Here is a 15,472-nt window from a genome sequence, read left to right as displayed (position 1 = left end):
TAAAAGAGGGTGTGTTTGTGGTTGGCTTGGTTTAATGAAGATTTGTCTGTAAAGTTTGTAGTTTGTATTCTGCTTCTACACGTTATTCCACAAAGTGTTTCTGTGTATAACATGCTTCCACTTAACTAGACAGATGTAAAATATATGTACCTGGATGGTTTGATCTCAGCTGAAGACTGTATGTACTCGTTGGTCTTTGTAAAGGATTCTTTTAAAGGAGTTTAATATGAAACTTAATAAATACAATTAATTTGAAAATAAAATAACATTCAGTTTTATGACTGACAACTCCTGACTGACAGGAGGTGAGACCGGGGAGCATCTCATCCAGCGCCTGGACAATAAGCAATTGCGCCCCCCTAGGGGTGTCTTCTCTCCCCGCTGCTCTTCTGCCCCTACATGACTGACTGCACCTCAGCCGACCCTTCTGTGAAACTCCTGAAGTTTGCCACTGTCATAGGTCTAATCCAGGATGGTGATGAGTCTGCTCACAGACAGGAGGTGGAACAGCTGGCCCTCTGGTGCGTTCAGAACCAATTGGAGATAAACCCATTTAAGACACTTGGAGATGACGGTTGACTTCAGGAGAAGCCCCACAACATTGATCAAACTCCTCCCCTTAGTCCAAAAATAGTGATTGTTACAATGTTGCTTTATGAAACAAATGTCCACAGTTACTAATAATACAGGCAGAATAAATTATACTTAAAAAAATCCGATGATACAACAGATATAACAGATGATACAAGTGATACAAATGATGTTAAAATAAAGGCTTTATGAATACTTGCAGTAACATTGGGAACTTGGACAGCTCTACAATTTCTCTATACACTTATTTTCATCTTAGTTTTTTTTCCTCACTGGACTACAAGAAGCACTCTCCCTCTCTCATCAATTGTGTAGTTGATTTTAAACACTTAAAGGCGTTACATTTAATTTCTACACTTCCAGAAACTAAATTGATTGACTACATTGATTGAAGCATCAACACAGTAAAGCACCTGAGAACGTTCACATTTCTCTTTATTTTCTTGGTCTTGTCTCGTTCATAAAACAAGCATTTACACATGATTAAAAAAAAGATGCAGTTTCTCCCTTTATCATCTGGATTCATTAGTTTATCCTCGGAGAGTTGACATTCAATTTGTATCTATTTAAACCCAAATTTAATTTGATTTGAGCCTCAGATTGCAATGTACCAATTGGCTACCTGGGAAGCATGTCCTGTAGGTCTGCCACCACATAGGCAACCACAGCCCACAATGCTGAGCAGAGGTTCATGTCTTGAGGATCCTGGACTGTCATAGTATCACCTTCACTGTGGTGGAACCAAAAGTATCGACTGTCTTCAACATGAAGGCTAGCACCTGGGAGAAGAGAAATGGAGAAAAAGAGAGATTAAAAGAAGTTTCCCTGACAATGACAACACAATTGAGACACAGTTGTTCAAGAAATCTCTGAACAGATCTACTTCTGTTAGTGTTGGCCTCTGGTTCCACTCTGCCTGAGAAAGTGCTGCCAAAGTGCTACTGAAGTGCTTGGTCACTGCTGAGTTCTTACTGGCTCTTGCCTTCTTCTCTCCATCACCTCTGTCAACTTCATGAGCGGTTAGTCATGCCAACATCTGAACCCACCCTGGGTCAGTGTTGTTTTGCATCTCAACAAACAGTGCATGAGGAAGGCCTTGGTGGTCCTGTAGATGTCACTATCACAAATCACTGGAAAAGGTTGCAAGGTAGGGTAGGGTGTCATAGGTTGGTGTGATGATAAAGCTGAGTCAAGCCTGTGACTCAATGTCTGCCCAGTTAAAGGCTCAACTCCTGACACTCCCCTCTATGTTGTCCAGTACCCATACTGCTCTAGTGCAATGCCCTGTACCCTTGTACTCTTGCTGCTCCATTCTGACAACCTCAGACACAACAAGGTCCTTCCTCTCCCTCTTGTTTGCTCTGGACGGTACAATGGATGGCTCACCCCATCCCAAGCCTTCCCACCCTGTCTGGACCTTGCCCACAACCTCCTGGTGTTGAGAGTCTATTCACTGCTTTCTGTACCTCCAGCTCAGAGCTCCATTTCCTTCCTGTTGCTTTTTGGACCTGTGGTAACCTATGTAGCTTAGGTGCAGACTGAAGTTAGCTGACATGACACAATCATTGACAAGCCTTCTGAAAGCTGCTGCAGTATGGTTTTCCCCAGTTCTTTCTCTGAGAGAATAGCTGTATATTGCCTTCCCAGACTTCAGATGGGCTGGTCTGCAATTCAAGGGGTTTTATCCCATCAACGGTACTGACGCGCAATTCTCTTTTTTCCAAGAAAAAACTCATTGACTTGCATGCCGTGAATTTCATTCTTGCCCAGGTAAGCAGTTAATTCAGCCTCTTCAGGAGTCTGGATGTACATGGTCCAGGTTGGAGCAGACAAATGGTCTCGTCCATGTAGATCCCAGTGGAAAATGGCCTACCAGTTGCCAGACTCCCCCCGCATCCTGACTCGATCGAATAAAGATGACCTTAAATGCCTCCATGAACAGGATGTGGAGATGGAACATCCCATTGCAATCCCCTCTTCCAGGTGCTGCCACCCACTGGTGAACATGTGTGCCCGCGCCGAGAAAGCAGCGGCAGCAACTTGGGCTTAAGTGTCATGCCAAAGGACACATCTGACATGGAAGTGGGGATTGCAATGGGATATTCCATCTCCACACCCTCTCATGAACGTGTATAAATGCTATTCGTTAATACCAATGGACACTTTGCATAGCAGCCTCTACCATCATTGTGTGAATGGGTAGTTGTAGCATGCGGTGTAAAAGTGCTTTGAGTAAGCAGAAGATAAGAAAAGCTTGAGTCCATTTACCATTTATCAATAATTCTTGTAGCTACCAGAACTTATAATACTCCTGTAGCAACCAGAACTGCAGAGGCAGCTCATTTAGTTTTCAGTTCCTCTTCTACAAGTTAGACCTAGAAGTGTTTCTGAGAAAAAAGCACTTTCACTTCTACTTGGCTATAGTGAATCAGTCAGGACCAAAACCACAAGAAAATGAAATCAGGTTCATTTTAATTTAAGGTTAAAAAAAATAGGGAAATATTCACAAAGATTTTGGCAGCTCTATGTGAGTTCAGACCTGCTTAGAAACTGGTGACTGGTCAGAAGCCTTTCCAAAGCTGGACAATGTTATTGGGTTTCCTTACATAATTAGCTTAATGCAGACATTTCTTCTGTCTTTTTAATAGAACATTATATCTTTAAGTGTAAAGTGTAGGCTTGTTAATGTGATTTCATTAAACAGCTTCAAAAGCATATACATTTTTTAAACACCCCAAAAAGAGAATACTACAGAGCCTATATTTCTACCAGGGTTCTTCATGAACAACATTTATCCTATTTTTTTTTATCAAGATGACAATAAGTCACATTACTTTTTTGTTTTACTTGCAACTTACCTTTGTGTTTAGTAGTGTGTTGGTAGCAACATCTACAATTATTTGAATAATGATGAAATCATTTTTAAATCTGCTATAGGGGACTCTCCTCTGATCCTACTTTTAAGGACATCACATCTGGACACCACATCTGTACAGTAGGTTCTTGTTGTGTTCTGATAGTTTAAATAGCACAAGTATGTTACAATGTTACAATTCACTTAGCAGACGCTTTTATCCAAAGTGACGTACATCATAGAGTAAGTACAACACTAATCCATTCATACACCGCCACAGTAGCAGTGGTAGCAATGTAGTAAAAATAGTAAAAGCAAAATAGTAGTAATAAAGTAGTAATACTAGGGCTGTTAAAAATAATAGTAATTATTTTTTTCTTTCAGTTATCTAAAGTATAAAAAATTACTGTATTCACTTCTTCGAAACGAAAACAGAGGCAAAGATGTTATTTAACAGTAGTTAAAATGTAAAGAGGTCTGTGTGAAAACTGAACAAATAAACTGTTAGTAAGGCTGATTTATGTTGACTGAGTTTCAATATATCCAACATTAAGCAATGATTTATTTTCAAAAGAAACTAATAAAATACCAATACAATTACCCTGTTGTTTCAGTTATCAACAACTTCACAAATTGAATCACTTGGTCACATCAAGACTGAGATTCAACTTGAGAACTGACCACACTGACACTTGCCTTTTTTCACTTTTTGAGTTTAAACTCCAATTCAAAAAAAAAAAATCCCCTCAGAGCAAATCTTTCGCCACTTCCCGCTAAACAATACAAAATTCCTCCTGAGGAAATGAAACACAGTATTTTCCAGAGAAAAGAAAGGTCATCTACCACAGAAATTAGGATGTGTTACTTCCCTTTTCCACTGTTTTTGGTTTATGATCCAAAAAGAGTCATGTTCATAACATGTTTTTAATTTGCCTTTTATCATATCATCATAGTTCTAATTATATGACATAATTGTAAAATGGTGACTAAACGGGCCAAGTTTTACTTGGCATCTTGGTTAAATAGACCCTGTTTGATCTAGTCATGTGCCCTCCCCCACCACTGCAATGTCTCTGCCCCCCACCAACCAACCAGCCCAAACACACTTTGAAAAGTCCTGCCCTATCACCAACATGTGCTAAAACATTGAATCTCACCTGGCACACCAGCCTGCATCCAAGGTGAGATGTCTGTCCCTTCTCCGTGTGCCTCCAGTTTGGTGGTGTTAATGGGAGCCAACAGTTTGACCACTTCTTCCATCACCTGTTTAAACAAACACCAGCAAAGTGTCTATTAGAACGTAATTAAACATGATGTAGTCATCGTCAATGTTGTATGACCATGTAACTGGATGTAATGTCCACATAGAGGACACTGACTTTCTGAATGTTTGGACCTCGTAAAAATAACTAATCTAAGAAGCAATGTCTGAAGATAGGTTTAACAAGAAAAGGGGAGAAGATGGAAGAAAAAAACACAGAACTCAAACTTTTATTTGAAGAACACGGTAGTTTCTATCTTAATCCTACCTTCTTTGCTGCATCACTGCCAGCAAACTGCAGAGCCACTGGGGTGAAGGTTCCCGAGTCAGACTCCATGACCATGTCAATGTTGGACAGATTCACCTGTGTGGAAAGAGGACAAAGATGGGAGTAAGAAAGAGCAGAGAGAAGAGGAAAAGACAAAAATATATCAAGCGAGGACATGGACACAAAACAAAGAACCTAAAACTAAGAGAGCTTCATTCAATGGAAAGAGCAGGCCATTTAATGCATTATCTGCCTCATATAACTGTGGCTATTTTAGTTTTAATAATATGCAGTAGCACATGTTAGAACTTCACACTCTGTTAGAGGGTTCATGTGTAAAAAATGTACTTTTTTGGGTTGAATTCAGTCAGTGTGTGTCTCTATTTCTGTACTTTATTACATGGACTTGGTAAATGTTCTTGTCTTTTGACTATCCCTTTGACACCGCAGGTCACACCTACCCATTCATAGATTGATGGCAGAGGCTGCTATGTAAAGTGTCCATCAGTATTAAACTAAATCATTCATACACATGCAACTTGGGGTTAAGTGTCTTGCCCATCAGACATTGCTTTGGGAGCTGGGGATCGAACCCCAAACCTTCCAGTTGAGAGACAGCTGACTCTAGACCTTTACTCTTCCTAATTTTCACTAATGACCTTCCTCTTGTTCTAAATCAATCCTGAGCAGTGATGTATGCAGATGATACAACACTTTACTTACCAGCAGGAGCTACAGGCTGTTGTAAACTGGGCATGGGGTAACAAGTTAATTCTTAATTTATCAAAAACAAAGAGCATTTTTATTTGCAACAAATGTTAGACTAAAAGATAATCCACAGTTACATGTATCTGTAAAAGGAGTTCCTGTGGAACAAGTAGAAGAAGTTAAACTCCTTGGTGTGCTATTAGACAGCAGACTGAAGAAGTCTAAGCCAATTGAGAAAACTGTCAGAGTTATTGGGGAGAGGTCTGGCAGTTATAAGGAGAAGCACAAAGTTTTTACCACAGCATTGTATCTCTCGTGTTATACAAACCTTAGTCCTAACTCACTTGAGCTGAACTGTGACAGAAGAGCTAATATCACAAAATTGCATTTAACTTTAGGTTGGCCATTGGTGAAAGAAAGGACAATGATTTCTCTGCTTTGCTTTTTTAGAAATATTTCAATGTGTGAAATTCCAAATATATTGTTTAATCAATTGTTTTTTTTAATGGTAATGGTCATGATTTCAATACTAAACATGCTACAAGAGGTTGTTTTACACATCCACCCTCTAACACTAACGTAAGACAACAAACTGTTGAAGATGTGGCATGATCTTCCATCAGATATTACCAGTCTGACCAGTAAAACCGTTTTTAAAAAAGAAATTAAAGAAATATCTAGTGTCACTGAGACTCTCATGAACTTATCAATTGTAATACCAATGTTTGATAATTAGTGTAGAATTTCTATGTTTATTGTGTATATGTGTGTATGTGTATGCATATACAGTATGTATGTAAATGTGTGTATGTTTTTCTTGTTTTAAGTAGGAAAATAATTATACAATTTTTAAGGACAAACTCTCTGGCTTCTCACTGGGGTTGGTGAATGAATCACCTAAGTGCAGAGTCAGGTGTGTTTGTGGCTGATTGGTCTTGATTAAAACCAGGTGTGGGGAGCTTATATATACTCCTGGAATTCAGTGCTCTGTGCTGACTCATTATCTCACCTTCAGAGGTAGTGAGAGGGTCTCCCTGTGTTGTCGCTTGTTGTCTGTGTGTTCATAAACACAAACCAATAACTTTCTGTGTATTTGTGTCTATTGCCAAAATAACTTGGGGTGCTGGGTAGTTGATATACCCCAGCCTTTTGTGTAGAGTTTTAAGGCCTCCCTGGCAGCCTTTACTTCCATGAATTGTTTCTGGGTCTCCCGGAAAATATAGTTTCGAGTCAGCTGCCTGGCAGCAGTGGTTTAGTTGATAATTTTCAGTGCATTAGTTAGAGGAGTGTTTTGGCTCTATACTGTTTTCATTGTTCCCTACCCCCCCCCTCCAATCTATCGCTTGCGATTTTTGTGGTTATCCTTCTTGGATAACTTTAAGACACCCCTGGGTCCGCACCTGTGTCCCACTTTCCCGTTTTCCTGACACGATTTTAACATTAACACTGTATTTATTGATATAACGTGAACATTTGAGAGATAATCTTTTTGACTTGCAATAGGTTCATCTTGGTGTTCTTGATTTGTACTTTGCCTGTTATTGTGCTGTCATTTATTTATATTTTTGTCTTTTTCTGTTCTGTCTTGGACTTTTTATAATTTAATTTGTGTGGATTTTAAATTCATGTTTGTATGAGTGGACCCGAGGAAGAGTAGTCGCTACGTAAGTAGTGGCTAATGGGGATCCTGAGCCACAGCCGCCCCTCAATGCTCAATGATATTACAGATCATCCCCTGGTGGGCAGCCAAAGCTCTAAAGCTGGAATCTCTGCAGGACTGTTTGTCTGACTGCTTTGCACAAAGAGAAATCGGATGGCTAGCCAGGACCTCTCTCAATGTCTGGAAGTAGATTTCTACAATCTATGCTTTCACTATTACAATGTAGTCTGTTTGTTCCTGCTTCTTATCAAAGCAGCAGGAAGTCTGCCAAGGTTCTCAGTTGGCCTGATCATAGTTTCAGACCAAGCTGTGAATAAAGCAGACACAATTTGCTTGACCCCTTTTACTGCACGTTTTCTATTACATAGTGCAGTAACAGTAAACAGTACCTTGTGTAGATTGTAGTACTGCTGTGCTCCGACTCCACCCTGCTCTTCAGCCGTCCACAGCACCGTACGCAGAGTCCTCCGTGGACGCAAACCTGTAAACCAACAAAAAGCTCAACTAAACACACAAAGCAACAGAATTTAAAAATATATAAAGAAAAACAAAGGGGAAAAAGTTTACTTTTATTGAAAAACAAAATGACGCAAATCCTTAATCCCAGTTTCCTTATTATGCACATTGTTTTTCCTTTACAGACAGTTGTAGGAAATGACTGTTTACAGTCTGTGGAATTGTTTTATTTGCTTCCTAGTTTGGAGCTGGACAATCTGCTCTCTTGTCATGGTGTTCACTCACTTTCAGTTCAAGTTCAACAACCAGGGAGTCAAATGTGAGCTTTTTTCAGGCCATGTGTCACAAAGTTTTTATGACCAGTCACCTGTTAAGGTTCTGGTCTCAGAAGAACAAACATGTTATATAAAGCTAAAACAAAAGTCAATCATTGGCTAGATTGTGTTTGTGTAGGAGCTGTGCAACATGCTGCTGTTTATAAAATCTCTTTGCATTTCCACAGTATTTACATCCTCTTACTCTGGAATTTCACAAGTGCATCACTATACTGTATATGTTGTGTTTATACATCTCTTTCAGTTATACCCAAGTCCTTGATGAGTGACAGGGCCTCCCAAGAAATCATGGCTCCACCTCCATCATCCATGGCTCCTTGGCCCACATCCCAACTGTCCAAATGTCCACTCAAAATGACAACCTACCAGATAGGACAGTAAAGGAGGCATAAACATAAGAGACAGACATTTTATTAAAGTACAAACAAACATCTAGCTACACGGTACAACTTAAATTGAACTCAGTTGGTATGCAGGGGCACACAGACTGACCCAATAAAGCAGGAAAGCAAAGAAGAAAAACACAGAGTTCAGAGTGATTTCCACACTTCCAGTAAGTATAGGGGGTGGGATTCCCGTCAGTGGGATACTCCCGATAGTCCTAGCTATTTATCATTTTCTGACCTGAATGAGCACAGACTGAACAATGACCATGAGACCACACATTCAATTCAAAATCTTATCTAACAGAAGTTCTAATTTTTTTTTTGGCCGAGCCAGTGTCATGACTCTAAGCTTAGCAATGTCATACGTTGGCTGATTCACTTTGTTCCAGACTAAAATATCTTTGAGTGATTTGGCTTGTAATTTTGGCAATGAATCCATGGTGCCCTGAAGATGATCCTTGGACTTTTCCTCTAGCACCACCGGGTTTTCTGCTGATGGCATGTTAGCGTAATGATATACTGGTACTAAACTAAGTTTCATCATGCTAAAAATCCTAATGTAAGCATTGTCAGAGTGAGAATGGTTTAAGCAGCATCAGTTAGTAATATGATAACGGATGATACACACTTGAACAAAGGAACAGCAACATACTGACATGTTTCTGTCTGCAGGTACTATAAATGACTGAGCTGGTTCTGCATGTCAGAACTGTCTTCCACTTCATCTCTTTCCTCTAACCCTGAGTTTCCCAAGTAAGGGTTTACACCTGGTCACAGCATGTATCAGGTATTCAACAGTTCAGATGGAATTTTCTCATCAACACACTGTTGTAATAAAATTCAGCCCAGCAGCCATGTTGAAATACCAGGACAACTGTTCCTGCTGCCTCTGCTGGCATCAATTTCTCCCTTTTACCACTAAAGGCTACAAGCAGCTGACTAGTATTGCTAGCAGTCTGCTTATGGCTGCTTGTTACAGCGTGTTGGAAGAGGGCGCTGGTAGTTAAAATGTCATTAACATAGTCTGAATCATGAGACTTCACAAAGTGGGAAGATGTTTAGATACGGCACAGTGACGTCTACAGTCAGGACTCATCCCGGTTACTGTTTAGTAACATGATTTTGTTTCATGTGTAATTATAGTAAGAAGGCTCACACCTGACCTCAAGACGATTTAGATGTTAAAAGTTAAAGTTTTCATGAAAAAGAATATGTCAATGTTGTGCTTTGCCTCTGTGCAATGCCTGTCAGCACCTGTGTGTCCAATCGGACTCAATGCTGATCGTTTGCTCTTACTGACATTGTTCCCTTTTTTCTAGATCCTTGCTTGTGTTGTACTTACTCTCTGATGTACGTCGCTTTGGATAAAAGCGACTGCTAAGTGAATTGTAGAATGTAGAGGTTGAGTGGGTATAAAATATCATCACTCTCAGTTGACTCTAGCTGCCTCAGCAAAGCTAAACTGTGGAAATGACTCACTTATATACACACACACACACACACACACACACACACACACACACACACACACACACACACACACACACACACACACACACACACACACACACACACACACACACACACACACACACACACACACACACACACACACACACCATAACTGCAGCTATTGCTAGTCATCCCACAAAGTCACAGAGCCAATTATGATGTCATCCATGCCATGTGTTTCATTTCCCTTTTCTATAATGAGGGACTAAGACGTGGTTGGTTCCCAGATCAGAATAGTAACAGATTATGTCATCAGTTGTCCAAGTCTCCTGACTTATTTTTCATATGGCTCCAGTTTTTTCTCACAAATTAATCTGCTGTTTATGAAGAAGTTGAAGTTAACTTCAGTCAAACTGGGAAGTGCTGAAATATAATAGACACAATAACACACTTTGCAGTTCTCTGTTAGCAACCAAAGTCAGAATGCCTGTGTTTCACCTTCTGGACCACAATGTCAGCATGTAATGTGTTGCTCTAGTTAAATGGGCAGGCATTGTATTTGCAGGCTCAACAGGCTTGTGAGGGAATAAAATTTTACCCACATGCAGCTCATAATCACACTGAGAAATACCAACAGCACACCCATCTACCTTCAAGTGCCAAACAAAACACATCTCGAGATTAAAGTGTGTACAGCAGCCTCTATCCCCAATGCAATATACACACTTCTTTAACAACAATAAAACACCCATGCTCCAGATAACCTCCGCCTAGATGCAGACTACACACCATGACTCATTAATTACAATGTGGGACTTTCACACGGGCTTCAAGGAGTTTGACAACAGCAGTTCTGTTTCACATGGGTTCTCCCACTCATCTGCACGAATCTATGCAGTCACTTTTACATACCCTGTTCAGCTCTTTATGACATGCTAGTTGAACTCAGCTGGGGCTGTCCCTGTGAATACAAAAACAAAGATCCTGCCCACATCTGTTAGCAGACAACAAGACCTCAAAACTGTTCCTTCAGTTTCTTTGCTACTCTAACTTTATACCCATTTGTGCGCATTCTTCTCCTTGAATTCTGAGCCCACATCAATTTCAATATAGTCCTATTTGTGACGGACACATCAGTCACTTCTGCCATTGGCATCATACTCCTCTTTGTTTACCTCCAAGCATGTGAAGGTTTGTGCTGAGCACGTTTCTGTTGATCAGGTTACACCTGCTAGACGTGTCTGAATCCTTACCCACATACTTGCTGAGGACCTGTAAGTAACATTGGACAACATTACATTCTGCAATCTGAGTCAGACATGTGTGCATTCGTTGCAGTGATAGGCTCCCGACTTGGACCATAGTTTTACCTTTTATTCTATTATAAAGGAGTCTGATGGTTAATACCTGGTTTGGGTATCTTCCACATATATGTTCTTCCATGAAAACACGGGACAAACTCTCCTCTTGAGGATGCACAAGACCTTTCTCACAATGAGAGTCTTAAACACAATGCCCGGTTAATTTCATTTCATATTTGATTTATTTGCTCATTTCAGTGTATGGTTTCAACACAATAAAACACAACAAGAAATATTTTCTCATGACACTGAAACACTGTTTCAGTATGCCCGGTTAATTAAAAATGTTGTTAATGCAATGTGGAAATGCTGGGAGGCTTTAATTTTGTAGTTGATAATATGTATTCCTGCACTGATTATCTCAGCCTTTCCATCCATCTGAGCCTCAGTGGTTCTCTGGAAAGATTACACCCACATACACACAATCTCATACTCTCCCACACACACAAGCAAACTAAAGGCAGACTCAACAGCTGTGGGAAAATCTTTAGTCAGCAAAGGGAGGCTTAGCCATCTTTCTTTGTCCAACTAAATTGAAGAATCGACACAGAGAAGACTTATTAAGAGAGGGAAAAGGACCAAATAATGGAGCCTTTATTAAGACCAGAAAATCAAAACAGGACATCTGTTTCCCATGCAATTAATTTGGAAGGCCAACAGAAAGAGATTTTATCTGACACTAAAACACTGTAATAAAAAGTGTGTGATAAGAAAAAAAAACAATAAAACAAGATAGAAAGTCATGTGTGTGTGTGTTAACATAGAGTGAGTTTGACCTGATCAGGGTGCTGCCAGCCTTTAATCTCAGCCACTGTGTTGAAGGAGTCAGCGTCCGGCAGAGTCTTGGCTCCCATTGTGAGTCTGACCACAATCCTCTGCCCCCTCTGTGCCATGCGCCACATCAGCTCTGCGTCCTCCACGGTAATACAGGCAGTAGGGATGCGCTTCACTCCATCTTGGTAATCTTGCCAACCTGTGTGGGGACTAGAGCGGGAGAGGTGAAAGCATTAAGCTTCTATAAAAATCTATTGAGCCTTTTGATTTAGAAGTTTAGGGTCAAATGTCAGGTTTATGGGCCCTTCAGCTGTAGTAAGATGTAGCTGTATTCATTCTTCTTCATAGATCAATACCTGTTAATAGAGAATGGAGTAATAGATCTAATGAGCGTTGCCACAGCTCCCACTTTGGCTGCCTCAGTGGCTCCGAAAGCACGGTAAGCCACCGTCTCTCCATAGCTGACAAATGGCTGGTTGAAGACCACAATCCTCCCTATGGCCTCCTTGGCTCTTTGCTTCAGTTCCTCAAAAGACTTAACCACCAACACCTCTGCTTCGATACCTGCAGACATACGAGTGAGACGGGTAGTGAACGGGAGGTGGATGAAAGGCTGTAAAATGATATCAGATTTCGTCTTTACCTTCAGGTGGTGTCCCTACACTGCTACCCAGACCAAGTAAAGCGAGACTTTTGGCCCGAGGCGCAATCATTTCTGCACTCTCCTTCCCTCTCACCCAGTGTGGGATTTTGACTGGCTCTGGAGAAGAGAATGATGAAAAGAACTACTGTTACATTAATCAAAGGATAAACCAGTCATGAAAGCTCACTATGTGCAACTTATTTCTGAATTTTACACTCAGTGCCCTCTTATAACATCTTGCGATAACACCCCAGTAACAAGGCATACTCACCTAGATGTACATCCAACCCATCCTGTGTCATAGCAGTGTACATGTATTTGATGGCCAGGTCCAGGTTCTGCGAGCCACTGACACGGTTCCCTATGGTGTCGGTAAAATCTGCAAGCCGTGTGTAGGAGCGGTTCTGGGCAGCACCGAACACGGCCAGGTCAATAATCTTTTTGGCCACATCAACATAGCCTGCTACCTCTGTGGCTATGTCTGGGACTGCGTTACACAGAAACATATAAAGCCAGATTTCACTTCCAAACTGTATTTTTTGACATTAATATTGTAATATTTCAACGAACTATCCCACCAAAAATATAATATTTTGTCATTTCAGTATATAAGTAAATATACTGCTCACAGCATAATTCAAGGATTCAACAAAGACCTCAAACAAAGATCTTTAAACCATTATGCATAAGAAAGGAGTATAAACATACAGTTGTACACCTTGGAGAGTGTAAGTCATAATGTATCTTCATTACTGTAAGTAATAATTTGCACAAATGTGCTACATGGATCTTTTCTTATAAATCACAATCACAAAGACTGAAAATCACAAGGAAGGAGTACCATATGACATTTTTGTTTTATGTTGTATTCTAGTGAATAAAGCTGTGTCGTTTTTAAAATACTATCTGAATGACCTTTCCACCACTCTACTGCTTTGCGGAACCTGCTTATAGCGGACACTTTACACAATTATCTTTTAAACTGTCTAGAGGTCTGTCAACCCGAGTTATTGACAGCTGCATGGGTGTGATGTGCATGGCTTTAGAGATAGATGTATGTGTAGTAAAGATAACTATTTGTTTCCTTTCACTTCCTCCCTTTTCCTACTGCACCTCCTTTAGAAAACTTCCTGGTTTCTCACTTGCTCCTCTCCCCCTTGATTGGTTGTTGTTTGCACTCTGTCATTAATTAATTAGATTTAATTCACCTGCCTACTCCTGATTTAAGACGGCACTCCCTTGCACTCATGTTTTCATCCTCACATGGGGCAGCAGTTCAGCAATGGTAAGGTGGCTTTCACTCCTATTTTAGTTACTATTTAGTCCATTTTAATTTGTCCTAAGCACTTTATTTATCTGTATTTCCTTTCAGAAAGTAATGTAATTTACTTGTTTACTGTACTAATAGTATTTTATTTTGTCTTTCAGCATGGATGTTCAATCCCATGTGTGTCTTATGTTACCCTTTATGATTCACCTAACTTGAAAAGAAATAAACCTGTTACATAAAAATCAAGTCTTGTTGGATTCCTGCATCCTGACCCGATGCCCCCCATGGTGATCGTACCTCAAATATGAACCCTTCTTAACAGTATGACTGAAGTAAAAAATAAACTAGAGGAAACTGATCTCCATGCTAATGCTTTTATTGCTCCATTCATATGAGGGTTTGGATTACCTTTCCTTTTAGTATGATTGGACACAGCCCTATCTAGTGAGTGTGGATGACAGTCACATACAGATGATAACACTGAGAGAAAAAAGAAGAGGGAGAGGATGAAGGTTGGTCCATCTTCCCTAGCCATCTGCAGACAGAGGAATAACAAATGATTACAAATATGACCTTTCCAATGTAAATTATAATCAGTAGGCTGTGGTTAAATACGTTTAAGTTATACATGTAAACCCTAAAGCACTGAACATGGTTCTGACTTGGTAATAACATTAATGCTGGCAGGTTTCTGACACTGACTCAAAGGAAAAGTTTGTGACGACGTAACTTAAGTTCTGTGCAGGGTAAAACAGTTTCCGGTGATTAAGATATCATTTAAATAAACCACCAAAATCAGAGTAGCAACGTTACGTGTTCATAAACCCTGCTGAGTTCATCTTGAATCAAACAGTACAGAATCACATTTTAATGAAGTTATAGAAGAACAGCGGATGGAGAGACACGTCGTGGCAGTTCGTTAACAGTGAACATGAACTATTTTTAAAACTTAATTGAACATTTAAACACAAACCCTTCAGACCAAATATCGTTTGTTGTCGTAAGCGTGGCAGGATTTCATACAGTTTTGAGTTTAGACCTCCTGATGTACGGGATGTAAACACCTCTCACCGTTTCCGCGCTCGTGATTTCAGCGTGCCTGACGACAGTAACCGTCCGGTCCAACTTTTCACAATAAAAGCCTCCATCTGCACAGATTACTTACAGCAAAATATGGTACAAAAAACTTTCTTCAGGAACAAAATAAATACATTTTATTTTGTAAATAAATAAATTGGATGGTATACGGCTACTGAAGATTAATTTGCTCAAAACAAACAAGAAACACTTACTATCTGTACTGTTATAATAATACATCACGGTCACTCATGTGATAGCTATTTTAATACAATTCTGCAGGATGTGAGCAAAACCAACAAACATTTCCGTCTAGGCAGTTACGCGAGAATCATTAACCTCAAATCCAGCACGTTCACATTTCAATTCAAATCAC

At 40.0% G+C, this 15,472-nt stretch overlaps 1 protein-coding gene across 4 annotated transcripts; it reads right to left on the bottom strand.

Moving 5' to 3' along the window:
- Positions 1-758: 758 nt before the first annotated feature.
- Positions 759-15,216, bottom strand: LOC110000242 (carboxypeptidase Q). Of its 4 annotated transcripts, none has more exons than XM_020655479.3 (11): positions 15,091-15,216; positions 14,428-14,554; positions 13,021-13,236; positions 12,750-12,866; positions 12,463-12,670; positions 12,109-12,316; positions 8,384-8,495; positions 7,732-7,823; positions 4,975-5,070; positions 4,603-4,708; positions 759-1,370 (listed from the first exon to the last, which is right to left on the bottom strand). In XM_020655479.3, the coding sequence occupies exons 2-11, from the start codon at positions 14,552-14,554 to the stop codon at positions 1,210-1,212; spliced, it is 1,443 nt and encodes a 480-aa protein (XP_020511135.1). In that variant the 5' UTR covers positions 15,091-15,216; the 3' UTR covers positions 759-1,209. The 4 variants fall into 4 exon arrangements, with proteins under 4 accessions (XP_020511135.1, XP_020511134.1, XP_029137371.1 ...); XM_020655478.3 differs by having other exon boundaries at positions 14,993-15,114; XM_029281538.2 differs by having other exon boundaries at positions 15,043-15,107.
- Positions 15,217-15,472: the final 256 nt, after the last annotated feature.

Source organism: Labrus bergylta, chromosome 8 (assembly GCF_963930695.1).
Source record: "Labrus bergylta chromosome 8, fLabBer1.1, whole genome shotgun sequence".
Lineage (NCBI taxonomy): Eukaryota > Metazoa > Chordata > Actinopteri > Labriformes > Labridae > Labrus > Labrus bergylta.
The sequence above is the reverse complement of the archived record's forward strand: the minus strand, read 5'-3'. Positions and strand labels throughout refer to the sequence as shown.